A 27,678-nucleotide genomic window follows, 5' to 3' on the forward strand; every position below is an offset into this window, starting at 1 on the left:
TACTTCTACCACCCTTTGCATGAAGAAGTGTTTCCTCACTTCTCTCCTGAACGGCCTGCTTCTAATTTTAAGATTATATCCTCTTGTCCGAGACTCCCCCACCAGCGGAAAAAGTTTCTATCAATTCCTTTCAAAATCCTAAAAACCTCAATTAAATCACCCCTTAATCTATAGTGTATGTAATCTCTACTCATAATTTAACCCTTGGAGCTCCAGTAACATTCTGGTGAATCTAGGCTGCACTCCTTCCAAGGTCAGTATATCTTTTCTAAGGTGCGGTGCCCAGAACTGTACACTGTACTCCAGATGTGGTCTAACCAGGGCTTTATATAGCTGTAGCAAAACTTCCTCCCCTTTATATTTTAGCCCTTGCTGTGCATAAATTGGTTGTCACATTTCATCTACAGTGAATACATTTCAAAATTATTTCACTGGGTGTAAAGCAGACATCCTGAGGTCATGGAAGGCGCTATATAAATGCAAGTTCATTCTTTCTATACATTTTATACATAAAGCTAGTCTACCTAACTTTACACACTGACACAGTCATGGATTTGTTACATTAAGGAAAAATAGAAAAGAAAAAGACAAAAAAAAATCGAGAGAGAAAAAAAGGAAAGAAAAGCATAAAAAGGATGCAGAAGGTAAGAAACAAGAGACTAAGTGAAAAAGAATAAGTTAGATAATTACAGCGACCTTAATTTTTTTTATAAAGTCCTCTTTTGTGCCCTATGATGTGAACAGCACTATAGGAGCGCGTTTTAAAAAGACACCCCCCCCCCTGTGGTGCTGTAGGAGAACAGCTCTGCTTTGCCAAATGTAATAGGGATGCATGGGTACTACAGGTTACATTAACTCTAGTTGGAGCATGGGAACAGGGTGATTGTCCCGCTCCTAAATCTCAGGAAAGTGTGGGAACCTGTAATAGCATAACTAACAGGACATGGGGGAAAGAAATTAATTCTATTTTGTTACTGTGTTTTTTGTCTTACTGGCAGAACTGAATGACAGTCTACAACTAATGATTCAAAGTTTTTTGTGTGTGTTTAAAAAGATGTAATTATCCAGTAATTGAAGTTAATAACATAGGAAAGGAGCAATTTAGTGCTGTAAAAAATAAAATTGTCAGATAATTTGAATTAAGTGGTTCTAAATTAAGAGTAGGCTGTACACCTTCTCATCTTAGTTAAAACATTTAGTGATATTTACACAAACAAGAACAGATCCACTTTGATCCAGTTATCCAAGGATTGCACGCGGTCATACGTATTTAGAAAAGTGATTGCTCATGTATTCTAGTTAGTAGTTACAACTGATTCAGTGCATGTTCCTGAAATTAAGCACTAAAGTGATAAGGAGCAGCAGCTTCCAAACCACTTAACTTTCTTCACAACGGTGCCACTTCGGGAAACTGTGCATTAGGTATGTTGGGACAGCAATGATGGTCTTCCATGTCAAAGCCTACCAAAAGGTACCCTTAATTATGATGGAAGTGTCTGCATATGTGAAAAATAGCTTAAACAGCTGCTTTAATTGGCAAACTTGATCTCACCTTCACCACCACGAATGTTACCCCATTTACTTTAGTCTGCAACATCCGTTAATTGTTTACCGTGAAAAGGTCTGAATTAACCAATTTATAAATTATATATGCTCGCCTACATCCTTCTACACTCCCACATACCCAAACATTAAAGCAAAACAGTAACCTGCTGCAAAGTTCTCCTATATTTGAATAAAGGCTGTAGTCCAACAGATACCACCTTTCTCCGGAATCATTCAAGAGATAGTTAGATGTCGTGATCTGGGAAACAGGGGGGCATCCGTAGGCTTCTATAGAAGGATGAGCTATATAGCTAAATGGCCTTCTCCATTCATATTTGTCTTTATGATCGTGTACTTTCAAGTTAATAACAGAGGGCCAGTACTTAATTGTCAAACTTCTCAGAGTTTAGTTAGCTTTCCGACTGCTACCGGAAATGTTTTGCCACTGCGGTTGATGATCCAGTGTCTCAGTGCATTAGAAAAAGCTCATTCCAAAATTTTTTTTTAAAGCTGTAAAATGCATTTCACCACAATATTCATGTTTCTTGACAAACTAATTTGCAGGCAAGAGAAGAATAAATGGCAGAGATGCTACTGTATAATTTTTTTAAAAGCCTTTTAACTTGTTAATTTTAAGAAATCTGTTAAACTACAGATTCTGTGTTACTTCCACAACAAAAAAAAATCAGATCACAGAAATATCAAGCTCATTGCTTTTATTGGATTCCAGCGGAAACAGACCACATTTCATGCGAATGAGCAGCCACTAAACAATAATTCCAGAAAGTAGGAGAGTGTGTCACATTTTGGCTCCTGGGGATTTTCCAATAAAAAATGACTCCCGCACATGTGCCTTTGGCTGGTTTATATCAGACCTCTGGATGTGGGAGTCAGCTGAAGAGTGAGAGGAGAAAAGCAACTGTACCTGAAGTATGGCTACTCTGAAGGTCATGGGGTTGTATGGTGCTGTCTGTGAAAGGGGGTGAGAGGGTGGTTACAGCCAAGTTGATGAGCAACTGATTTTTTTTTGATAGGTGTTTATGTGATGAATTTTATTTTTAGGGGTATAAAATGGGGTGGGCGAGGAACTCTTATGGTGTCTGCATCACATTTATTTGGTAGAATGTGAATGGGGAGGAAAATTTAAATTGGGGAGAAAGATCTGTTAATGGAAAAGGAAAAAAGACAAAACATAACCAATAAGGAAGAAAATTGACATTCATAACGTAGAACTTTTATTATAAAGATATACATACACACAGAATGGCCACTCTCTACAACCGCCATTAGAAATATGGATCCTCATCTTGTGCTAGCTCATCAGTTAATCACATCTGCTAAACACAAAAAGATATCACTGTACAGTTCACATCAACAAGTTAATATTCAGACAGTATTTACTATTAAACTCGAATTATAAATAATGCAGAAGTGGAGGATGTTGTGAGTATGAATAATAAATGAACTTTTGCTTTACTACAGCAGGGTGCAACAATATCGCCCTTCTCAACCAGATAAAAGTTGAACTGCCAGCATTGTGGCTTCTTTCAAGGGCAGAACACCTAGCATTGACTAAGAGTAAACTGTCTACTTGTGTATGTGTTTTAAGTTCTGCATGCAGTGGATTCACTTTATAACAAATAGCCCTGTGTTGCATTTTTGATTAGATGTCAATACGTGTGCACTGAACAAGAGAGATAAAGAAAAAGTAAAAAGCCAGATGAAAGGATAAACATGGATTACTAGCTGCATAATTAAATTATGTACATAAATCTCAGGTCAAAAAGTTTTTCCGAGAAGGATATTCAATTAAAAAGGCACGACAAGATGGCGTTCTTTTGAACAAGAAAGAATTTACATTTGTATTGTGCCTCATCATGTCTCAGGATATCCCAAAGCAATTTTGAAGTAATGTACTTCTTGTAATGTAGGTAATGGCAGCAGCTGTTCTGCACACAGCAAGGTTCACAGACACCAGGGAAACTGCCTGCCCTTCTTCAAGTGGTGCCACGGGATCTCTTACAGCTTCTAAAACAGGCAGATGTGGCCTCCAACAATGCAGCACCCCCTTGTGACTGCACCGAAATGTCAGTCTAGCTTACTTGCTCAGGTCCTGGAATGGGACTTGAATTCACAACCTCATGACTCAAAAAGAGTGCTAGCAATCAAGCTAAGCTGACATTGAAGTAGCAGAAAATGAAAGACTGAATTTTGCACTGACTTTCAAAAGGGAAATAAACCCTGATCAAAGTTAGTACTGGGCTGATAAAAGGCCATTTAGCGTACCCAGCTCAAAAGGTCCTTCTCCAGAATCCAGACATTACTTTCATCTCCCTCCTGCCTTATAGTCAATCTGATATCCTTCTATGTCCTGCTGCAAAGTGTTCTCTCGTAATTAAAACACAGATTCAGTTCCTCTATCCTTTCTTCACAGGTCAATGTTCTAAGGCCAGTAACTATCCTGACTGCCTTTGAAATATTTTCAAACATACTGGGTAAAACAATGATGAGTTGGCCTGGAATTTTGCCACTACCCCAGGAGTTGGTCTACTCTTGTACTGTGGGCAAACTAGTTATAGTGAAATACCTGAATTACAAGTCACTTGAAGTATCAACTCTTAACTGCTATGCACAATTTGAAATCAGAAGGGTGAAAACATCAGGAAAGTTGTTTAATGTGATTAACTTATTTTCTCCTCCATCTCCACCGATTTTAATGTTTTGTTGCAGTGACATGATTTTAGCGGCTCAATGCATACATGAGCACTGAGGTAGGGGTAGGGATGAGACAAATAGTAAGACTGCAATGTGGAAAAATCAACAATTTCAGATTTTGCAAACTAATTTAACAAAGGACTGCAAAAGAACCACATCACTAAGTCCCAGCATAACTAAGGTCTTGCATTCTATGGACCTACTTATGCACCCCATTATTTTACTTTGCTTGACAATTGCTAATATACAATATGATGGATGACACTTTCAATTTTAAGTCAATTATCATATCCATATCTTCCTGCTCACCTTCACAAGCCCTCTAACCAAAAAAGCAAGAGAAGGGGCAGCTCTCACTACAATTATGAAAATAGCAACATTGTTACCACATTATTGTTCTAGTTGCTATGCTGCACTTCATAATGTCAACAATGGGCCAGAGTGGTCAACAATAACAATCTCCCATTTACCCAATCAAATAAAGTATGAGAGAGATAAAAACTGGTGTCCACAATAGAGTTCACTCAACAACCATGCAATATTGTAACCTCATTGTCTGCATGTCCAAATATTGTCTCTACATTTCAATACAGGGTACAGTTTTTTTTCCCTCCGTTATTGGCCTGGGTTTTTTAATCTGTTTTTTTACTTCTAGGGAGCAAACGTATTGTGATGCATAAGGTATCACATCTGTTTGGGTCAGGCTGGATGGACCAGTAGGTATTTTCCTGTCCGTCATTTTTGTATGTTTGTGGCTGTCTTTACAACTTCTCCGTCTAAAGGACAATCTAATCAGTAGATGTCTGATGTCAGGGTTGATAGTATCAATTTTTGTAAGGAGTAAATCAGGCTACTTTTCTAGCCTGAGTATTTTGCATTTAGTGTTATGAATGGATTGGAGGCAATTACTCTGGTCAAGAAAACTGGAATATTTAAAAGCTATGCCATACTTCTACCCAGTAAAGACTGGATTCTGAAGAAACTACTGGAAACACCTGTGTGAAACAATTTTAATAGTACACACCAGGGAACACGTTTGGAAAAATTTCTGCAGTATACGTACTAGAGCTGCCGGAGGCAATTATACAATGTCTACATTGAAATTGATTGTCAGCTTGGCTCAGTAGTAGAATTGTCGTCTCTTGAGTCAGACGCTTGTGGATACAAGCCTCACTTCAAGTTCTGATCACACAGTCTAGGCTGACACTTCAGTGCAGTACTGAGGTAGTGCTGCATTGTCAGGGATGCCATCTCTCAGATGAGACATTACACCAAGCTTGTCTTTGGTTGTTCAGGTCAAAATAAAAGAAGATCCCATGGTACTATTCTAAGAGGAGCAGAGCAGTTCTCCTGGTATCCTGGCCAATGTTTATCCTTCAACAAACATCACTCATTGCTGTTTGTGGGATTTTGCTGTGTGCAAATTGGCTGCCACATTTCCCTACATTACAACAATGACTACATTTCTTCAAAAGTAATTGATTGGCTGTAAAGCACTTTGGGACATCCTGAGAATGTGAAAGATGCTATATAAATGCAAGTTCTTTCTCCCTTTACCCTCCAGTAATGAAGACCAATTCTAAGTCAAAATTTCAGGTGCTGGAATCATAGTTTTAATAAACTACACATTTTTTTTAAACTGTGCTGAAGGCATGCAAGCCATAGAGAGCCTTTAATGAGTATGATAGTTTAATTTGCCATACCATATACAATTACTTCATAGCTCATGTACTTTTTTTATTATGTAATTAAAATAAAAACAAAACTTTAACAGTTCTGAGGGGCTAGAGAAGTAAACAAATTGATCAGGAATGTAAATTATCATGCAGCAATTTATCACGGTAAAATCAGCAACACATTTGAAGTTATGTACAGCCTATTATATTAGTCCAAGAATAATCAAAAATATCTTGTCCTAAAAAATGATACTCCTACCATTTTGAATGGCTTTTTTGAAATCCCAGTGCACAGGACTTGCTAGTGTAGCCAAAGAAAAAACTTTCCAAGGTACACAGAGTGTAGATTTTGATATTAAGTCTAACTGCCCAAAAAATAATCATCTGATCATATGCCATTCACCTGACAACTGCTTCCTCGCACCATTTTCCATTAATGCTACCATGCGGTCACAGAAATTTGAATACTTAGTAAACTTCACAGGTAATTCCTTCCCCTCCCAAAGCAGGAGAACAATTGCCTGAGTATGAATGCGTCACTTGCGCAAACCTGAATCTGCAGAATTAGCAGGCAGATTATACCACTGAAGACATTTTCCACTAATCCAAAATAACAAGACTTTTTTTTGCTCATACGCTCTGAGTTTAGAATTACTTTTGATCGTCCTTGCTAGCCTCCTGATATCATATAGGTACAGCACTGGAGGAGGCCATTTGGCCCATCGTGCCTGTGCCAGTTTTTTGAAACAGCTATCCAATTATTCCCATTCCCCTGCTCTTTCCCCATAGCCCTATAATTTTTTTTCCTTAAAGTATTCATCCAATTCCTTTTTGAAAGTTACTATTGAATCTGCTTCCACTCCCCCCCACACACAATCAGGCAGTGCATTCCAGATCATTAGAACTCGCTGCACAAAAAGTGTTTCTTCATGTCACCTCTGGCTCTTTTGCCAATCACCTTAAATCTGTCCTCTGGTTACCGACACTTCTGCCACTGGAAACAATTTCTCCTTATTTACTCTATCAAAACTGTTCATGATTTTGAACACCTCTATTAAATCTCCCCTTAACTTTCTCTGCTCAAAGGAGAAGAACCCCAGCTTCTCCAATTTCTCCACATTACTGAAGTCCCTCATCCCTGGCACCATTCCATATCCTTTTATCAACTGGAAAAACACCTGATACTTCAGCTGCACACAACACAAAGAAGTACAATGTAGCATTGTAGTCTATTTTCACACAAAAAAATGTTTTCCTTCTTCCCCTCCCATGGTTCTATAGACTTTTGAAGTCAAACGTTTCTCATCAACCCTTTACCATACAGAACAACTAGTGTTAGATTATCCTTTTTGTCTTATTTTTACATCTTGCATGTTACATCAGTGTTACGTCAACTTGCAGTTATAGAACACCTTTAATGTAAAAAGCATCCCAAGATACTTTATGGGAAGGAAGAGAGGAGAATAAAATAAACATAGGAACATAGGAATATAGGAACAGGAGTAGGCCATTCAGCCCCTCGTGCCTGCTCCGCCGTTTGATAAGATCATGACTGATCTGTGATCCAACTCCATATACCTGCCTTTGGCCCATATCCCTTAATACCTTTGGTTGCCAAAAAGCTATCTATCTCACATTTAAATTTAGCAATTGAGCTAGTATCAATTGCCGTTTGCGGAAGAGAGTTCCAAACTTCTACAACCCTTTGTGTAGAAATGTTGTCTAATCTCACTCCTGAAAGGTCTGGCTCTAATTTTTAGACTGTGCCCCCAACTCCTAAAATCCCCAACCAGCGGAAATAGTTTCTCTCTATCCACCCTATCTGTTCCCCTTAATATCTTATAAACTTCGATCAGATCACCCCTTAACCTTCTAAACTCCAGAGAGTACAACCCCAATTTGTGTAATCTCTCCTCGTAACTTAACCCTTGAAGTCCGGGTATCATTCTAGTAAACCTACGCTGCACTCCCTCCAAGGCCAATATGTCCTTCCGAAAGTGCAGTGCCCAGAACTGCTCATAGTACTCCAGGTGCGGTCTAACCAGGGTTTTGTATAGCTGCAGCATAACTTCTGCCCCCTTGTACTCTAGTCCTCGAGATATAAAGGCCAGCATTCCATTTGCCTTATTGATTATTTCCTGCACCTGTTCATGACACTTGAATGATCTATGTACCTGAACCCCAAAGTCCCTTTGGACATCCACTGTTTTTAACTTTTTACCATTTAGAAAGTACCCTGTTCTATCCTTTTTTGATCCAAAGTGGATGACCTTACATTTGTCTACATTGAATTCCATTTGCCACAGTTTTGCCCATTCACCTAATCTATCAATATCGCTTTGTAATTTTATGTTTTCATCTACACTGCTCACAATGCCACCAATCTTTGTGTCATCGGCAAACTTAGATATGACTTTCTATGCCTTCATCTAAGTCGTTAATAAATATTGTGAATAATTGAGGCCCCAAGACAGATCCCTGCGGGACTCCACAAGTCACATCCTGCCAATGTCAGTACCTACCCATTATCCCTACTCTCTGTCTCCTTTCGCTCAGCCAACTTCCTAACCAAGTCCACACTTTTCCCTCGATTCCATGGGCTTCTATCTTAGCTAACAGTCTCTTATGTGGGACTTTATCAAATGCCTTCTGGAAGTCCATATAAATAACATCCACTGACATTCCCCTGTCCATAAAAGGAATGAAGGAGCAAATGGCAAGCCAAGATGGGAGAATTAGGATAAAGCTTGGCTGAAAAGGTGGGTTTGAGAAGTTTTTTTAATATGGGAGAAAGGGAGAAACAGAGGCTTAGGGAGATTTCAGGAGAGTTGAATTGAATGACTGAAGGTTCTGCCATGAATGGTAGAATAAAGGGACAGGGCATCCACACAAGGCCAAGGACACAGGTGGAGACACAAGGCTAGAGGAGGTTGTGGAGATAGGGTAGGTGAGGCTGTGGAGTGATTTAAAGGTGAGAGTAAAGATTTTAACTTTGATGCGTTTGGAGATAGGGAGGGACAGGGAGCCAGTATCGATCAATAAGCGTGGGAATGATGGGTGAACAGGACTTTGTGAAGGACAGGATATGGGCAACTGAATTTTGAACTAATTGGAGTATGAGTGTGGAGAACAGGAGGATGATGATATGGTATAAATTATTTCCACTGATTGGTGAGTCAGCAAATACAGGGCATAAACTTAAGATCATCACCAAAAGATGCAGCTGAGGATATCTTTACAATTATGTCATGGATATCAAGTCAATTTGATAGTTTTCAAGTCACACTGACAGAGAATCTATAGTGCAATTCCAGTTTAAGACAACCAATCTGAGGACAAATCAAGTTTTTTTTTAAAGAAATGCTCTGAGATCACCTTGAGAAAATAACTGCATATTGCTTTTGCTTCAGTAACGTCAACTGGTACATCGCAAACTTTTTAAACTTCTATTCTAAATAAAGTTTAATTATTGAAGTTCTGCATATTTATTTAAGTATGCAAGTGCAGAAACCCATTTTGACCCAGCACAAAATGATACAAGCAGGGTGATATGACTCCACACTGATCTCATCGGAAATACAGGTACCCAGAACCCCTAGGATAATTACTCCAACAGATTCTGAATAATAATTTAAATGCAGAAAAAAATATTGGCTATCCCTCGCAGAAGTAAAACAGCTTCCATAATTAAATCTAAACAGTATCAGTATTTTTACAAGCTTAAGACCTTGCCGTATTGCTGCCATCCTTCAACGCACAAGGGTGAATGAAATACTTCAAACATTGAGGTCCACTTCGAATTATAGGAGTCCACCGCTTTAGTATAACCGAGACACCTGCACAGATCTCCAGAATGGCAACAGTAACAGCTGCCGTTGGGTACAGAAATTATTCTGTTCACTTAAGTGTATACGGGTGAGCAACGCAATTAATACATTATTTCAAATATAGTTTTGACGTTTCTCTGGACAGTAAGTGTCGAAGTGACTGCCCAAGGCCTGTATAAGGACAGAGCGGAATCTAATATTTTTGGCAACATCGGGGAATGTAACTGAAGCGATATGAGCGACAATGAAAGTTGGTTTTCATACTGGCGGGTGAGCAGCTTCTCGGGAAACCAGCACCCGGAGCTGTACGGCCTGGGTTGCCGCACTTCCGAAACTTGGGTTCAAATAAAGTTGTCCCTGGGGCCGCCCTGAGGAAAGTTTTAAAAATAAGGTGGGGGGGGGGGGGGGGGGTGGGGGAGAGAAAGAGTGTGGGGTGGGGGGGGGGGGGGGGAGAGAGAAAGAGAGTGAGGGGGGGGGAGGGGGGGGAGAGAAAGAGTGTGAGGGGGGGGGGGGGGGAGAGAAAGAGAGTGAGGAGGGGGGGGGGGGGGAGAGGAAGAGGGGGGGGGGGGGAGAGGAAGAGGGGGGGGGGGGAGAGGAAGAGGGGGGGGGGGGGAGAGGAAGAGGGGGGGGGGAGAGGAAGAGGGGGGGGGGGAGAGGAAGAGGGGGGGGGGGAGAGGAAGAGGGGGGGGGGGGAGAGGAAGAGGGGGGGGGGGGAGAGGAAGAGGGGGGGGGGGAGAGGAAGAGGGGGGGGGGAGAGGAAGAGGGGGGGGAGAGGAAGAGGGGGGGGAGAGGAAGAGGGGGGGGAGAGGAAGAGGGGGGGGAGAGGAAGAGGGGGGGGGAGAGGAAGAGGGGGGGGAGAGGAAGAGGGGGGGGAAGAGAAAGTGAGTGAGTGGGGGGGGGGGAAGAGAAAGTGAGTGAGTGGGGGGGGGGGAAGAGAAAGTGAGTGAGTGGGGGGGGGGGGAAGAGAAAGTGAGTGAGTGGGGGGGGGGGGGAAGAGAAAGTGAGTGAGTGGGGGGAAGAGAAAGTGGGTGGGGGGGGGGGAAGAGAAAGTGGGGGGGGGGGGGGGGAAGAGAAAGTGGGGGGGGGGGGGGGGAAGAGAAAGTGGGTGGGGGGGGGGGGAAGAGAAAGTGGGTGGGGGGGGGGAAGAGAAAGTGGGTGGGGGGGGGGAAGAGAAAGTGGGTGGGGGGGGGGGAAGAGAAAGTGGGTGGGGGGGGGGAAGAGAAAGTGGGTGGGGGGGGGGGGAAGAGAAAGTGGGGGGGGGGGAAGAGAAAGTGGGGGGGGGGGGGAAGAGAAAGTGGGGGGGGGGGGGAAGAGAAAGTGGGGGGGGGGGGAAGAGAAAGTGGGGGGGGGGGGAAGAGAAAGTGGGGGGGGGGGGGAAGAGAAAGTGGGGGGGGGGGGAGAGAAAGTGGGGGGGGGGGGAGAGAAAGTGGGGGGGGGGGGAGAGAAAGTGGGGGGGGGGGGGAGAGAAAGTGGGGGGGGGGGGGAGAGAAAGTGGGTGGGGGGGGGGGAGAGAAAGTGGGTGGGGGGGGGGGAGAGAAAGTGGGTGGGGGGGGGGGAGAGAAAGTGGGTGGGGGGGGGGGGGGAGAGAAAGTGGGTGGGGGGGGGGGGAGAGAAAGTGGGTGGGGGGGGGGGAGAGAAAGTGGTGGGGGGGGGGGGAGAGAAAGTGGGTGGGGGGGGGGGAGAGAAAGTGGGTGGGGGGGGGGGGAGAGAAAGTGGGTGGGGGGGGGGGAGAGAAAGTGGGTGGGGGGGGGGGAGAGAAAGTGGGTGGGGGGGGGGAGAGAAAGTGGGTGGGGGGGGGGGGAGAGAAAGTGGGGGGGGGGGGGGGGGGGAGAGAAAGTGGGGGGGGGGGGGGGGGGGGGGGAGAGAAAGTGGGGGGGGGGGGGGGGGGGGGGAGAGAAAGTGGGGGGGGGGGGGGGAGAGAAAGTGGGGGGGGGGGGGGAGAGAAAGTGGGGGGGGGGGGGGGGGGAGAGAAAGTGGGGGGGGGGGGGGGGGAGAGAAAGTGGGGGGGGGGGGAAGAGAAAGTGAGTGGGAGTGGGGGTGGGGGGGGATGAGAAACACACAGAGAGAAAGAGACAGAGACACGGGGGGGGGGGGGGGGGGGGGGGAGGAGGCTCTTCGGCTCAGTTCATGCTCACCACAGCCACACTCGGGACGCGAACCCAGTACATTCCGGCCGAGGATCGAAGCAGCTCCGGCGAGGAAAGCGGGGCTGGGGCTGGGGCTCGGTGAACCAGCCCGAGCCGAGTGCGGGAGCCGGCCGGCCGAGTCAGCCCCCGCGGCCGCTTCGCATCATGTCCCGGTAGCGGTGTCCGCTCAAACCGCGGCGCAACTGGTGGCGGGGAGTCGGTGCCCTCGCCGACTGTCGGTCTGGACGGCGGCGGGTCCCGGGCTCTCCTTGTCCTGTCCACACTCTGCAGCTCCCTCCGGGCTGTGCCGCTGCTCTGACCGCCTCCCCCGCACACTCCACCAGGAAGTCCCCGTCCTTCACACACACACACACACACACCCCGAGCCTCAACTACAACACAACGCATTGTGGGACAAACTCACTCAGGACACCGACACCAACCCTCGTGTTGGGGGGAGAGATGATTTGGCGGCTATGCTGTTGCAATTTCTTGGAGTGTGTGGTTATATATTCCACCTTCTTTATCTTTTCGCTCCCCGTGTTCATTTTCATGTCTCCACCATTTTCTTTGCATTGCCTGAATGATCATTGCCCTCCTTGTGTCTCTGTATAATATTTTTTAAACTTGTTCCTGGAATGAGGGCAAGGCTATATTTATTGCCCATCTCTGAGTTGTCCTAAGAATTATGTAAGGAATCTTACGACACCAGGTTATAGTCCAACAAACCTGGTGTTGTAAGATTCCTTACATTTGTCCACCCCAGTCCATCACCGGCATCTCCACATCATTGTCCTAAGAAGGTACTGGTAGGCCTTCTCCTTGAACCGCTGCAGTCCTTGTGGTGATAGTGCTTCTACAATGGTGTTAGACGAGGAATTCTGAATATTGACCCAGCCACAGGGATATATGTCCAAGTCAGGATGGTGTGTGACTTGGGGGAAGAACTTGGAGGTGGTGGTGTTGACACAACATTTCTGCTGTTGTCCTCAGTGTTAGAAGCCACAGGGGTTGGAAGTGCTTGTGGAGTTGCTGCAGTACATCCTGCAGGTACTACATACTGCAGCTAAAATGCACCAGTGATGGAATGGATATTGAGTCCAGTGATCGGGATACTTATCAAGCAGGCTGCTCTGTACTTGTGGTGTTGAGACTTCTTGATTTGTTGTGGCTATACCCATCCAAGTGAGTGGTGAGTATTCTATTAGACTCCTGATTTGAGCCTTTTAGACGGTGCAGAGGCTTTGAAAGATCAAAAGTGAGCTATTCATTACAAAATATGCAGTGTCTGCCATCTTGTAGCCACGGTGTTGATGTGCCTGCTCCAGTTAAGCTTCTGATCAGTGATGATCCCCACAATGTTGATAGTGGGGGCCTCAGTGATGGTTATGGCCATTGAAGGTCAAGGGAAGGCAATTGGACTTTCTCTTGTTGGAGATGGTCATTACCTGGCGAATGTTATTTTCCATTTGTCAGCCCAAGCCAGGATGTTGTCCAGATCCTGCTGTAAGATGGCATTGGCTGCTTCATTATCAGAGGAGTTATATATGAAGTGAATAATTTGGAATCATCTGTTAACAGGCACACTCCTGATTTTATGACAGAGGGAAGGTTATGGATGAAGCAGCTGAAGACAATTGGGCCGAGGATGCTTTATTGAGGAACTCCTGCAACAATGTCCTGGGGCAATATTGATTGGCCTCCCACAACCACCTTTTGTGCCCATTATATCGAGCCATGGGATAGTTTTTCCCTTTGATCCTCCCATTGACCTCAGTATTACTAGGGCTCCTTGGTGCCATACTCCTTGGTATCACACTCAACTTCAATTACTTTTGAACTTATATTGTTAGTGTAAACAGACTTTGGATATTTTAATTATTCTAGTTATAATCCGGTTTGTTTCCACTATTATTTTCTTGACTCTAGACATGCCTGAACCATGCATTGACCAGAGAGCAGGATGGACAGACTGCTGCTATCCTGTTGCACCTCTCTATATCTAGGCATTTAGAAGTGCACCGAGTCTGGCACAAAATCGTACTCTGTTTTCTTTCTGCCTGTGAGGAAGTGCCTGGGCCACCCAACCTCTCACCCTGGTGGCATAGCTAAGACTGGAAAATTGCACTTTATAGACTTGAAGCACTAGGTGGTACCATACTTTAGTATACCATCCACAGGAAAAAAAATGATAATAAAAGTTTGAGAGTAATGGAAAAAGTATAAATAAGCTTTTCTTTCTGATAAAGAATACCAGATGTGCTAGTGTAAAACCACCAGTTTGATCCTAGACGCTTTTATTCAAACAGTTAACAGTCGCAACCTACTCTCTCTGCATAGCTCATGATGATACCAGGTAATGATGTTAGCTATTAGAACCATTTGGTAAAACATCTCTTTTAAATAATTTATGTAACACATAGACTGGCAATTTACAGTGCCATGAAGAAACTGGTGGAACTTCCCCTCCATCAGAAAGGAGGTGGCTTATGTGCCAAAAGCAAAGTCTCATGCGCTTTAAAGATTTAAAATGGGTTGTAACTGCCTACTTGGAATCTGATTTCTGGGGGAGTTTTAATCCCCAAGAACGGGTGGGTTGGGGGCAGGTAGGAGGTCAAAATTGCAGGTTTTTAAATCATGACCACAAGCCGGCTCTAAATGAGCCCACTTCCGGGTTTAACGTGGGTGTGTTTGGATGCATGCGAGGAACGCACTGGATGACGTCACGTTCACAATTAGTGCCGGCAGGTGTGTATTTAGCATGGCACTTAACGTCGTTAAGAGATGTTGGGTAGCGTTCTTTTAACTGATAATTAACTTTAAATTTAACGCTTCCAGGACGGCTTTCCCGGTCTCGTGTGACCAGGTTAAAGGAGACAAGAATGGCTGGTTCATTCAGGTAAGTGCCTTTATTGCACTGCTTGTAGGCCAGGAGGAGTAGCAGTGTTTCCTCCAGGCCCAACAAGCTTACCTGTCGCCATAGGTCCCCCGCAATCGGCCAACCCCCCCCCAGACGTCCAAGCCCCCCCCCATTGACAAGTTCCTGCCTCCCTCTCGCACCCCTGTGATCGCTAACTTCTTACCTCCCCTCCACGATCGCCAAGTTCTCACCTTCTCCCCCCTCCCCCCCCAATTATCGCCGAGTTCTCACGTTCTCCCTCCCTGCCCCTCATGATCGCCGTGTTCTCACTCCCAGCAATCGGCCTCCCATCCAGCCCACAAGGACACCGATCTCTCCCTGGCTGCTTTCTCACCAGATAGGCACCCAGCCTGTAAATCAGGCTGGCAGTCGGGCACGAAACCCAGAAGTGAAATTTATTGCCTTCAATTGAGTTGCGATTGCAGATTCTGAAGTGCTCATTTCACCACCTGGTTTCCCACAGAAGAATCTATCCCCCCACCTCCACCGCCCCCCCGCTCTCTTCCCAGGTTCAAGTAAAAATCATGCCCTGTGGACCTAAACTGACGCCTCAGCAGCTTTTGTTTCCCAAATTAATCAATTAACAGATCTTTGAGAGGCCAATATAGAATTATGGTTCAATTACTATAAGGTACCAAAAACAGACTATTTCAGTTAACCTATACAGATTGACAGAATGTATAGTTAACAAATTTAATGAATGCTGAACCATTAAAGGAAAATGTTTTCAGGAAGATGGCAATAGCTAGATATTAACACCTCTCACATTAAGGTGTGAGAGCTCACTTTAAAGGACTGCTGTATTATGAAATAAATTGAATGTATAAATCACAGTACAGATAGCCATTACAGAGTCATGGCTGCAAGATGACAAAGGCTGGAACCTGAATATTCAAGGGTACTTGAAATTTTGGAAGGACAGGAAGCTAGGAAAAGGTGGAGGGGTAGCTCTGTTAATTAAGAATGACATGAGTATAATAGAGAGAAATGACCTTAGTTCTAAAGACCAAGATGTAGAATCAGCTTGGGTAGAGATAAGAAATAATAAAGGCAAGAAATCACTTGTGGGAGTAGTTTATAGGCCCCCTAACAGTCACCACACTGTAGGACAGGGTATACAGGAAGAAATAATGGGGGCTTGTGAGAAAGGAACAGCGATAATCATGGGTGATTTTAATCTACTTATAGATTGGAAGAATCTGATTGGAAGAATCTGATTGGCAAAGGTAGCCTGGAAGATGACTTCATAGAGTGATTTTGTGACAGTTTCTTAGAGCAGCACGTTCTAGAGCCAACCAGAGAACAGGCTATTCTAGATCTGGTAATGTGTAATGAGACAGGATTAATTATTGTAAAGGAGCCTCGAGGTAACAGTGATCACAATATGATTGAATTTCGTATTCAGTTTGAGGGAGAGAAGAGTAAGTCTAAGACTAGTGTTTTAAACTTAAATAAGGGCAATTATGAGGGCATGAAGACAGAGCTGGCTATAGTGAACTGGGAACTTAGGTTAAGGGATATGTCAGTAGAGATCAGTGGCAGACATTTATTGAGATATTTCATAACACTCAGCAAAGATACATTGCAGTGAGAAAGAAAGACTCTAGGGGAAGGACGTAACATCCGTGGCTAACTAAGGAAATATCAAATTGAAAGAAAAAGCATACAATTCCGCAAGGATTAGTGGCAGGTCAGATGATTGGACAGAATATAAAAAACAGCAAAGAATGAATAAAAGAATAATAAGGAGGGAGAAATTCGAGTACAAGAGAAAGCTAGCTAGAAATATAAAAACAGATAGTAAGAGTTTCTACAGGTATTCAAAAAGGAAAAAAGTAAGTAAAGTGAGCGATGGTCCTCTAGAGAGAGAGTCTGGGGAATTAATAATGGAGAATAAGGACATGGCAGAAGAACTGAACAGATATTTTGCGTTAGTTTTCACTGTAGAGGATACAAATAACATGCCAGAAATAATTGTGAATCAAGAGGTGAAAGAGAGGGAGGAACTTAAAACATTTACAATCACCAGAGAAAGGGTTTTGAAAAAATTATTAGAACTTAAAGCTGACAAGTCCCCAGGTCCTGATGGACTTCATCTTAGGGTCTTAAAAGAAGTGGCTGCAGAGATAGTAGATGCAATGGTATTAATTTTCCAATATTCCCTAGATTCTAGAAGGGTCCCATCAGATTGGAAAATAGTGAATGTAACTCCTCTATTCAAGAAAGGAGGGAGACAGAAAGCAGGAAACTACAGGCCAGTTAGCTTAACATCTGTCATAGGGAAAATGACAGAATCTATTATTAATGAGGTCCTGCTTCTTAATCTCTTTCCTAACTCCTTAAAATCTGCCTGCAGGATCTCATCCCTCTTTCTACCTGTGTCGTTGGTACCGATATGGACCACGACCTCTGGCTGTTCACCCTTTCCCTCCAGAATGTTCTGCAGCCGCTCAGTGACATCCTCGACCCTGGCACCAAGGAGGCAACATACCATTCTGGAATCACGTCCAGAATCTGCATTACTATGAAATTATCAAGTTCCGGTCCGCTCAAATAATGAAGAGGGAGTATTACCTGTAGGCCACTGTGCCCTCCATGATATCACATCAGAGGAAATAATGCACAAACTGTTTGTTCCTAAATGATTAATAACAAACAGCTTTTAGTGTTAGCATTACTCACAAATTACATAATGTTCCCATGATTTGCAGGAATTGTTATTAATGTATGCAAGTCAGTTGCAAAATTTAAACATCGCTTTCTACTAGTTTAAATTTCCAACTGAATTGTGAGCATTGAAAAAAACTTTTGCAATTTCTGGGTATTGGCAACACTGAATTTTACATAGAATTAACAGCACAGAAACAGGCTATTCAGCCCAACAGGTTTATGCCAGTGTTTATTTTTTTTTATTCGTTCATGGGATGTGGGCGTCGCTGGCAAGGCCAGCATTTATTGCCCATCCCTAATTGCCCTTGAGAAGGTGGTGGTGAGCCGCCTTTTTGAACCGCTGCAGTCTGTGTGGTGAAGGTTCTCCCATAGTGCTGACTTTTTTTAGCGAGATTTTACAACTGAGTGGCTTGCTAGGCCATTTCAGAGGGCAATTAAGAATCAACCACATTGCTATGGGTCTGGAGTCACATATAGGCCAGACCGGGTAAGGACGGCAGGTTTCCTTCCCTAAAGGACATTAGTGAACCAGATGGGTTTTTACGACAATCCGGTAGTTTCATGGCCACCATTACTGATACTAGTATTTTAATTCCAGATTTTTATTTGATTAATTGAATTTAAATTCCCCAGCTGCTGTGGACGGGATTTGAACTCATGACTCTGGATTATTAGTCCAGTAACATAACCACTATGCTACCGTACCTGTATAATGCTCCACACAAGCCTCCTCCCACCTCACTTCATCTCACCCTATCAACATATCCTTCTATTCCTTTCTCCCTCATGTACTTATCTAGCTTCCCCTTAATTGCATCTATGCTAGTCGCCTCAACCACTCCATGTGGTTACGAGTTCCACATTCTCACCTCTCTCTGAGTAAAGAAGGTTCTCCTGAATTCCCAATTGGATTTATTAGTGACTATTTTATATTTATGGCCCCTAGTTTTGGACTCCTCCACAAGTGGAAACATCTCCTCTACATCTACCCTATCGAATGCCTTCGTAATTTTAAAGACCCTTATCAGGTCACCCCTCAGTCTTCTCTTTTCTAGAGAAAAGAGACCCAGCTTGTTCAGTCTTTCCTGATAGTTCTAACCTCTCAGTTCTGGTATCATCTTTGTAAATCTATCTCGCACCTTCTCCAGTGCCTCTATATCCTTTTTGTAAGAACTGTACACAATACTGTAAGTGTGGTCTAACCAAGGTTCTATATAAGTTTAACATAATTTCTCTGCTTTTCAACTATAAGTTATAGTTTTAAACTATAAAATGCAGAGAGGGTAGGTGAGAGGCATTGTTAAGCTCCCTTTATAACATTTATAATTAAATGTCAATTCAGCTGACTTCACTTTTAAATTAAGCTGATTAGTTCACACTGAACAGCTCGATTTATTAATTAGCAGTCTCCTAACAGAACCAGCACTCATCATAGCTACTGCAGTTCTGCCACCATGAATTTTTTTTTATTTATTTGTGTCTCACAAGTGGATTTGCAAAGTTTCTTTTTTCTTTTATCACTCCCACTCCCTCCACTCAGGTTGTGCAACACTTAGAGTAGGAGCAACTTATTCCCAAGGTCTGCCCACATCATTCTCAAACAACTGCCAAAACAAGAGCAATTGTAAACAATTTTACAACACCAAGTTATAGTCCAGCAATTTTATTTTAAATTCACAAGCTTTCGGAGGCTTCCTCCTTCGTCAGGTGAACGATGTGAAAACATTTTTTCACATCGTTCACCTGACGAAGGAGGAAGCCTCCGAAAGCTTGTGAATTTAAAATAAAATTGCTGGACTATAACTTGGTGTTGTAAAATTGTTTACAATTGTCAACCCCAGTCCATCACCGGCATCTCCACATCAAAACAAGAGCAGTGCAGGGATGATTCCCTTCCACTTTGTGTCACTATGGGGAGGTGCTTACTCTCCACCACTCAATTCCTCCACATGGTATTGCAGTAGATCTTGAACTCAGTCAAGTGGTGCATTAAACCCTCCTTCCACTCCCCCGTGATGTCACTTGTCGGCCCCACTATATTAAGCCCAGAAGTGGCTTGCAACTATACTGCAACTAGACCTACACAGTATCAAAATGAAACTACCACTGTTACTTGGTTTCGATTTCTCCAATCCTGCACAGTTGGCAGTTGCATCAGAGCAAAATACTACATTTTTGGTACTGGATTTTTGAGTAAATATCGACCTAGTCTGTTATCCAAAGCATAATATATTTAGGGTATTAGTGATAGTCAACAGTTTCAAATTGATTTGTAACATTTTACATGCATCCTAGGTTGCTGTGCATGGGAGATATTTTGTCACGATTTCATTATGTGAAATTTTCTCTGATGAGCTTGTTACCACTGATCGAAATGCTATACAATGAGAGCACGGGTCTTCACTCGGATGATTGTGAGAAAAGAATAGTAACATTAAAAAAAGAACAACATCAACAAGTGACAAAGAGGAAAGACTTGTTAGATGAAAAGAATTAAAGACAATGAAAGAACAACCGTAAAGACGTGTAAGTGCAAAAATCAAGTCAAAAGAAGAAGTATGGAATTGTTGCAAAGCCCAACTCATTTCTACTGAAGAAGAATAGTGACGTGGACAGTTGCGGTAATTTACATGTTTCTTTAATACTGGATTTATGGTTTGTGGCCATTTAGCCCTTCTTCAGGATGACTTGGAATATTCTAGCAAGCACACTTACATAATGATTTATATTTATTTTTTAAAAACTGATGGTCTAGAAATCTATCTTTTGCTGCTGTTACTTATTTTGTGTTTTTAACATTTACTGGCATTTTCTTGTACTGTCACATTCATGCAGTTTTGTACCATTGTCACGTAAAATGGGCCTTATTTTTATCTTTAATGAAAAGGAAAATAACATTTATATACCCAGCTCATGCATGTATGATCTCTCCAACAGAGTGTAGCTAGTTTCATATACATAAACATACACTTGCCTGTCATTATATTTTTGTTGGTTTTCAGTACTTTAAGCACTTCGATCTGAGTAGAGCTGGCTTCCTCCTTAAGTGGGGACTCGCTATCTTATAGACGGCTTATGGTGTTCTACAGGATTTCCTGGTTATCATGCAGGGGTTATTTTTTCACTAGTGATTTTGTTTGCTTAAAACTTCTATTTTGCATACACCCCATAGACATGAAGTTTACCACCCAGTTGATTCTTAAATATGAAAGAAGAACTAGTTTTGGAATGCTCTGCAGGTGTTTGCAGCAGCTGGCTAGTGCACTGTAGACCACAGAGACATCCACAGTAGCCTCTTAAAGAGGTTCTAAACTGCTGAAGGTATCTTTGAACTTTTGCATTTCATTCAGATGGAAAGGAGAATTGCTTTACTAAAATACTTGAGGCAAAATACGCATATGTGGACTTGTGCAGAAAGCTATATATAAAATAAGGGTTTCTATTTCGCAAGTAATAAACAAAATTATCCGCACATATGGGAGGTTAGGGAGGAAATTGCGGGTCCCCTAGCAGAGATATTTGAATCATCGACAGCTACAGGTGAGGTGCCTGAAGATTGGAGGGTAGCAAATGTTGTGCCTTTGTTTAAGAAGGGCGGCAGGGAAAAGCCTGGGAACTACAGACATCTGTAGTGGGTAAGTTGTTAGAGGGCATTCTGAGAGACAGGATCTACAGGCATTTGGAGAGGCAGGGACTGATTAGGAACAGTCAGCATGGTTTTGTGAGAGGAAAATCATGTCTCACGAATTTGATTGAGTTTTTTGAAGGGGTAACCAAGAAGATAGATGAGGGCTGTGCAGTGGACGTGGTCTACATGGACTTTAGCAAAGCCTTTGACAAGGTACCGCATGGTAGGTTGTTACATAAGGTTAGATCTCACGGGATCCAAGGTGAGGTAGCCAATTGGATACAAAATTGGATTGTCGACAGAAGACAGAGGGTGGTTGTAGAGGGTTGTTTTTCAAATTGGAGGCCTGTGACCAGCGGTGTGCCTCAGGGATCAGTGCTGGGTCCGCTGTTATTTGTTATTTATATTAATGATTTGGATGAGAATTTAGGAGGCATGGTTAGTAAGTTTGCAGATGACACCAAGATTGGTGGCATTGTGGACAGTGAAGAAGGTTATCTAGGATTGCAACGGGATCTTGATAAATTGGGCCAGTGGGCCGATGAATGGCAGATGGAGTTTAATTTAGATAAATGTGAGGTGATGCATTTTGGTAGATCGAATCGGGCCAGGACCTACTCTGTTAATGGTAGGGCGTTGGGGAGAGTTATAGAACAAAGAGATCTAGGAGTACAGGTTCATAGCTCCTTGAAAGTGGAGTCACAGGTGGATAGGGTGGTGAAGAAGGCATTCGGCATGCTTGGTTTCATTGGTCAGAACATTGAATACAGGAGTTGGGATGTCTTGTTGAAGTTGTACAAGACATTAGTAAGGCCACACTTGGAATACTGTGTACAGTTCTGGTCACCCTATTATAGAAAGGATATTATTAAACTAGAAAGAGTGCAGAAAAGATTTACTAGGATGCTACCGGGACTTGATGGTTTGACTTATAGGGAGAGTTTAGATAGACTGGGACTTTTTTCCCTGGAGAGTAGGAGGTTAAGGGGTGATCTTATAGAAGTCTATAAAATAATGAGGGGCATAGATAAGGTAGATAGTCAAAATCTTTTCCCAAAGGTAGGGGAGTCTATAACGAGGGGACATAGATTTAAGGTGAGAGGGGAGAGATACAAAAGGGTCCAGAGGGGCAATTTTTTCACTCAAAGGGTGGTGAGTGTCTGGAACGAGCTGCCAGAGGCAGTAGTGGAGGCGGGTACAATTTTGTCTTTTAAAAAGCATTTGGACAGTTACATGGGTAAGATGGGTATAGAGGGATATGGGCCAAGTGCAGGCAACTGGGACTAGCTTAATGGTATAAACTGGGCGACATTCTAGGACGAATAGAAAAGCAGAACATTTTTTAAAAGGTGGGAGATTAGTAAATCAAAAGCAAAATATAGCAGATGCTGGAAATTTGAAATAAAAACAGAAAATGCTGGGAATACTCAGCAAGTCAGGCAGAATCTGTGGAGAGAGAAACAGAGTTAATATTTCAGTTCGATGACCCTTCGTCAGAACTGGAAGAAGTTGAAGATTTAATAGTTTTAAAGCAAGTAGCGAGCCAAGGAAAGGTGGGGGAAGGGAAGGAAAGAACAAAAGGGAAGGTTGCTAATAGGATGGAGGGCAGGAGTGATGAAATGACAAAAGGGATGATGATGCAAGGTAAGAAGGGTGGTAATGGGACAAGTAAAGAAACAAAAGATGGGTCTAGATGAGCTGTAAATGGCAACAACAGAACAATTACCAGCACTTGCTGTCTGAAAAAAATGGGAGCAGTGGTTATGATCTGAAGTTATTGAATTCAGTGTTGAATCCAGAAGGTTGTAAAGTGCCTAATTGAAAGATGAGGTGCTGTTCCTCGAGCTTCCGTTAAGCTTCATTGGAACAGTGTAGGAGGCTGAGGACAGAGTGGGAGTGGGACGAAAAATTAAAATGGCAAGCGTCAAGGTCACACATGCGGACTGAGTGGAGGTGTTCAGCAAAGCGATCACCAATCTGCGTTTGGTCTCCCCGGTGTAGAGGAGACTGCATCGTGAGCAGCGAATACAGTATACTAAATTGAAAGAAGTACAAGTGAACTGTTGTTTCACCTGGAAGGAGTGTTTGGGGCTCTGGACGGTGGGAAGGGAGGAGGTGAAAGGGCAGGTGTTGCATCTCCTGCGCTGGCACGGGAAGGTGCCATGGGGCAGAGTGCGGGTGTTGGGGGTGATGGCAGAGTGGACCAGGGTGTCATGGAGGGAACGGTCCCTTTGGAATGCTGAAAGGAGAGGGTAAGATGTGTTTGGTGGTGGGATCGTGCTGAAGGTGGCAGAAATAGCGGAAGATGGTACGTTGAATGTGGAGGTTGGTGGGGTGGAAGGTGAGGACAAGGGCGACCCTCTCATGGTTCTGGGAGGACAGAAGTGTGGGAAATGGGATGGACATGGTCAAGTGCCCTATCAACCACAGTAGTGGGTAATCATCAGTTGTGGAAAAAGGAAAGGCATTGGTGTGGAAGGTGGCATTGTCAGAACAGATGCGACAGAGATGGTAAAACTGGGAGAAGGGAATAGAGTCCTTACAAGGGAATAGAGTCCTTACAGGAAGTGGGGTGGAAGTAAGTGTAATCAAGGTAGCTGTGGGAGTTGGTGGGTTTATAATCGATATTGGTTGACAGTCTATCCCCAGAAAAGTCGAGGAAGGGAAGGGAAGAGTCAGAGATGGAACATGTGAAGGCGAGGGAAGGGTAGAAATTGGAAGCAATTTCCACCCTCGGAAATTTTCCAGTCCGGGGCGAGAGCAGGAAGCAGCACTGATACAGTCCTCAATGTACCGGAAAAAGAGGTGAGGGACAGGATCTGAGTAGGACTGGAACAAAGAATTTTCCACGTATCCTACAAAAAGGCAAGTATAGCTAGGTCCCATATGGGTTCCCATAGCGACACTTTTATTTGGAGGAAGTGAGTAGAGTCAAAGGAGAAATTGTTCAACGTAAGAACAAGTTCAGCCAGGCGGAGGAGGGTGGTAGTGGATGGATATTATATGAGAGACTAGTAAATGTTGTATTCAGAGGGATTTGGGTGTCCTTGTACATGAATCACAGAAAGCTAACATGCAAGTACAGCAAGCAATTAGGAAAGTAAATGGTATGTCAGCCTTTATTGCAAGGGGGTTGGAGTACAAGAGTAAGGAAGTCTTGCTGCAATTATTTAGGGCTCTGGTGAGACCACACCTGGAGTACTGTGTACAGTTTTGGTCTCCTTACCTAAGGAAAGACATACTTGCCTTAGAAGGGGTGCAACAAAGGTTCACTAGATTGATTCCTGGGATGAGAAGGTTGTCCTATGAGGAGAGATTGAGTAGAATGGGCCTATATTCTCTGGAGTTTAGGAGAATGAGAGGTGATCTCATTGAAACATATAAAATTCAAAGAGGGCTTGACAGGATAGATGCTGAGAGGCTGTTTCCCCTGGGAGAGGCTAGAACTAGGGATCATAGTCTCAGGATAAGGGGTCAGCCATTTTGGACTGAGGTGTGGAAAAATTTCTTCACTGAGGGTTGTGAAACTTTGGAATTCTCCACCAAAGGGAGCTGTGGATGCTTAGTCGTTGAGTATATACAAAATTGAGATTAATAGATTTTTGAAAACTGAGGGAATCAAGGGATATGGGGATAAGGTGGGTAAATGGGGTTGAGGCCAAAGATCAGCCATGATCTTATTGAATGGTGGAGCAGGCTCGAGGGGCCACATGGTCTACTGCTGCTCCTATTTCTTATGTTACCTTCATCAGTAAAAGTGACGGTTTTAGTGATATCCTGTAGAACAATTCTAAGTTTGTTATCTATTTATTCTATTACTGACAAAACAGGATATTAGTATGGTCTTCACTCATAGGAACATTAAGAACAGGAGTAGGCCTGCTCCGCCATTCAATTAGATCATGTCTGATCTGTACCTCAACTCTATTTACCCGCCTTTTCTCCGTATCCCTTGATACCCTCGCCTAACAAAAATATATCTATCTCAGACTTGAAAGCTCTGAGATAGATATATTTTCTGTATATAGATATATATAGGAGGGAAACGTTTTTCCCCCTCTGATGGGAGGAGGTGGCCTCCCTCTGCCATTAAGGCACCCCCACCCACACCAATGCATGCAGCGGGTCGCCATGCAACCATCACTCAATCACGCCTCTCTGTGTTTTGCCTTGATAGGAGAAGAAATGCCAGAATGCCCGGGAGAGGGCATGGACCGGAGGGGGCCCGCCACACCAGGTGGTCTTAACGGACGCGGAGCAGCAGGCATTGGAGATCAGCCGCACGATGGAGTGCCTGTCCGTGGCGAGACTGGGAGTGCACAAACGGCTGGTGACAGAAATCTAACACTCAGCACTCATGATAGCGAATGATCTTAACATCACTTGGCATCTGCAGCACCTCAACATCTGTCCACATGCTTAATATTGCTTTCTGTTCTCTTGCAGGGCCATCTGCGACCGCCGTGACTGCGGAAGGCGATTCCTCAGAGGACCTGCCGGCCTCTGAGGCTGCATCGTCACATCTGAGCGAACCATCCACCAGCGCAGATACACACACCTCGGTGGGTCCCCTTCCTCACTTAGTTGGGCTTGCATATGGTGAGTCACCACTCACATGTGAGCACAAGCAGACCCTGGTGGCAGGGGCAGCCGTGGAGAGTTCGCGTCGGTGGGGGCACTCTTCTCCAGGCTCTGCTCAGCTGGATCCAGATGCTGAACCCTGGGGGCCAGCCATGAAAAGGAGAGTCATTGAGGGCCAGCAGCACATTGCTGAGGTACTGGAACAGTTGCCACGTGCACTCCCCACAATCGTGCAGAGGATGGAGGAGTCCAACTCCTGCATGAGTGGAATACTGTCACAGGGACGTGTAGGCATCTCTGAGATAGTGTCGCGGGTAGGTGCGGGAATGTCTGCGATCGAGCTTCAAGCACGGCTCAACAATGAGTCCATTCAGGCCCTGACAACGGCCGCTCGGATTCAGGGTGAGCAACGTTCTGCCACCTTAAACAGGCTGATAGATACATTACAACTGGCCTTCCAAGGCTTCACACAAGTCCTCCAACCTGTCGTCCAGCAGGGTGGAAGGAGTGATGTGGGCCTGGGCCAGGAGACGGATGATGGTGAAAGGGGACATGGAAGTGGGGATGCCACTCAAAGCACTTCCACGTCTTACCCGTTGCCCCCCTCTCAACCAGTACCCGCAATGCTGCCTCCTCTCCAGGTGGCAGAGCCTGCCCCTGCACAGGTGCAGGTGGAGCAGTCTTTGAAGGGGCCTTCACAGGTACCGAAACTCAGAGGGCGTCCTCACAAAGCATCTCATCGGTCAGGGCATGGACAAGAGCAACCTGCCACCAGCTCTGCTGAAGCCACAGGGGTAGCACCACATAGGGGTTACTGTAAATGTAAGGCGAAGGTTTTGTGAGCACAAAGGGGATGCACAAGGGTGTATGACAGAATGTCATGTTTTTGATTTAGTTTTGTTTGTTTTGCCAAGCACATTAAAATTTGTTATCACCACTACTGCCACGTCTTTGCAAATCTTGTCTGGTTTGTGCAATAATGCCCTTTCCTGCAGATCACCATGAAGACCCACACCTGATGCCACCCATTGTGTCACTGCGGAGTGGGTGTAGGTGTATTTGCAGGGCTCTTTTGTGCAGATGACTGAGAGACGCCGGCGATGTCCCCGGTGGCACCCTGGAAGGATCCGGAGGAGAAGTTGTTGAGGGCACTGGTGACTTTGACAGCGACAGGTAAGATGATAATGCTCAGACCAGCCAGGAGCAGCTCGGCATCAAGGAGGCTGCAGATGTCCATGACTACATGTCGAGCGACTCTGAGCCTCCGTGTGCACTGCTCCTCAGAGAGGTCCAGGAAGATGAGCCTCGGTCTGTAGACCCTGTGGTGAGGGTAGTGCCCTCTGCGACGCATCTCTGTCTGCGGTTGCCCTCCCTCCTGCTGTGCAGGTGGATGTGTCACAGCATTGTGTTGTGGAGCTCCACGTGTCAGAGGTGAACCGCATGGCCGGCGAGGCTGGTGATGCTGTTCGTCCTCCGATGAGGTCATGACCGCAGCTATGGCAGACCCCATCTGCAAGATGTACGTTTGAGGGAGTCCGCAAGGTAGATAAATGTGTCTGCACACCGGAGTTGAGGTTCCAAGTTTGTGAATTTTATTGTTAGGAGGAGGCATGTACGGGAAACACGCTCAGTTGATATGAAAATCCCACCTCTCCTAAAATATCCTCCCAATCAGGTCTGCAAATGACCTGAACTATCAAATTATTTGATTTAAGTGGGATCCCCGCCGGCTTTAAATGCCGGTGGGAGTCCCGCATGTGGGGGCTGCGCGCGCATCTAAGCGCATCACTGGGGAACCCGGAAGTGGGCGGGTTGGAGCCGGGCTCCGGACTCGCCCCGGGAATCCCAAATTTTAGCAGCCCCCCCGTCATGAACACACCCGCTCGGACATCCGAAAATCAACCCCCTTATATTACATCTTACCTCATGTTGACCATGGTTGCTAGATTGTACAAGTGGAACTTTTGCTCTTTAGAGGTATGTATTGGTC

General features: G+C 44.4%; 2 protein-coding genes across 9 annotated transcripts in view; one reads left to right on the top strand and one right to left on the bottom strand.

Moving 5' to 3' along the window:
* poc1bl (POC1 centriolar protein homolog B (Chlamydomonas), like) overlaps nt 1-17,401 on the bottom strand; it is a 50,578-nt gene extending 33,177 nt beyond the window's left edge. The window contains exons 1-2 of one of the 6 annotated variants that reach the window (XM_068004567.1): nt 17,384-17,401; nt 2,802-2,879 (exon numbers count right to left, since the gene is read on the bottom strand). The gene's annotated coding sequence lies outside the window, so the exon portion shown is untranslated. Of the gene's footprint in view, nt 1-2,801; nt 2,883-9,663; nt 9,768-11,898; nt 12,245-12,313; nt 12,420-17,383 lie in introns of those variants that run through there. The other 5 variants (XM_068004554.1, XM_068004560.1, XM_068004581.1 and 2 more) reach the window with 5 other exon arrangements.
* LOC137341490 (uncharacterized) overlaps nt 1-26,550 on the top strand; it is a 73,929-nt gene extending 47,379 nt beyond the window's left edge. Inside the window, exons 2-5 of one of the 3 annotated variants that reach the window (XM_068004600.1) lie at nt 14,728-14,788; nt 19,775-20,100; nt 25,285-25,437; nt 25,554-26,550. In XM_068004600.1, coding sequence (XP_067860701.1) covers nt 25,293-25,437; nt 25,554-26,530 — 1,122 coding nt within the window. In that variant the 5' untranslated portion in view covers nt 14,728-14,788; nt 19,775-20,100; nt 25,285-25,292 and the 3' untranslated portion in view covers nt 26,531-26,550. Of the gene's footprint in view, nt 1-14,727; nt 14,789-19,774; nt 20,454-25,284 lie in introns of those variants that run through there. The other 2 variants (XR_010967040.1, XM_068004614.1) reach the window with 2 other exon arrangements.
* Nucleotides 26,551-27,678: the final 1,128 nt, after the last annotated feature.

Source organism: Heptranchias perlo, chromosome 2, assembly GCF_035084215.1.
Source record: "Heptranchias perlo isolate sHepPer1 chromosome 2, sHepPer1.hap1, whole genome shotgun sequence".
Taxonomy (NCBI): Eukaryota; Metazoa; Chordata; class Chondrichthyes; order Hexanchiformes; family Hexanchidae; genus Heptranchias; species Heptranchias perlo.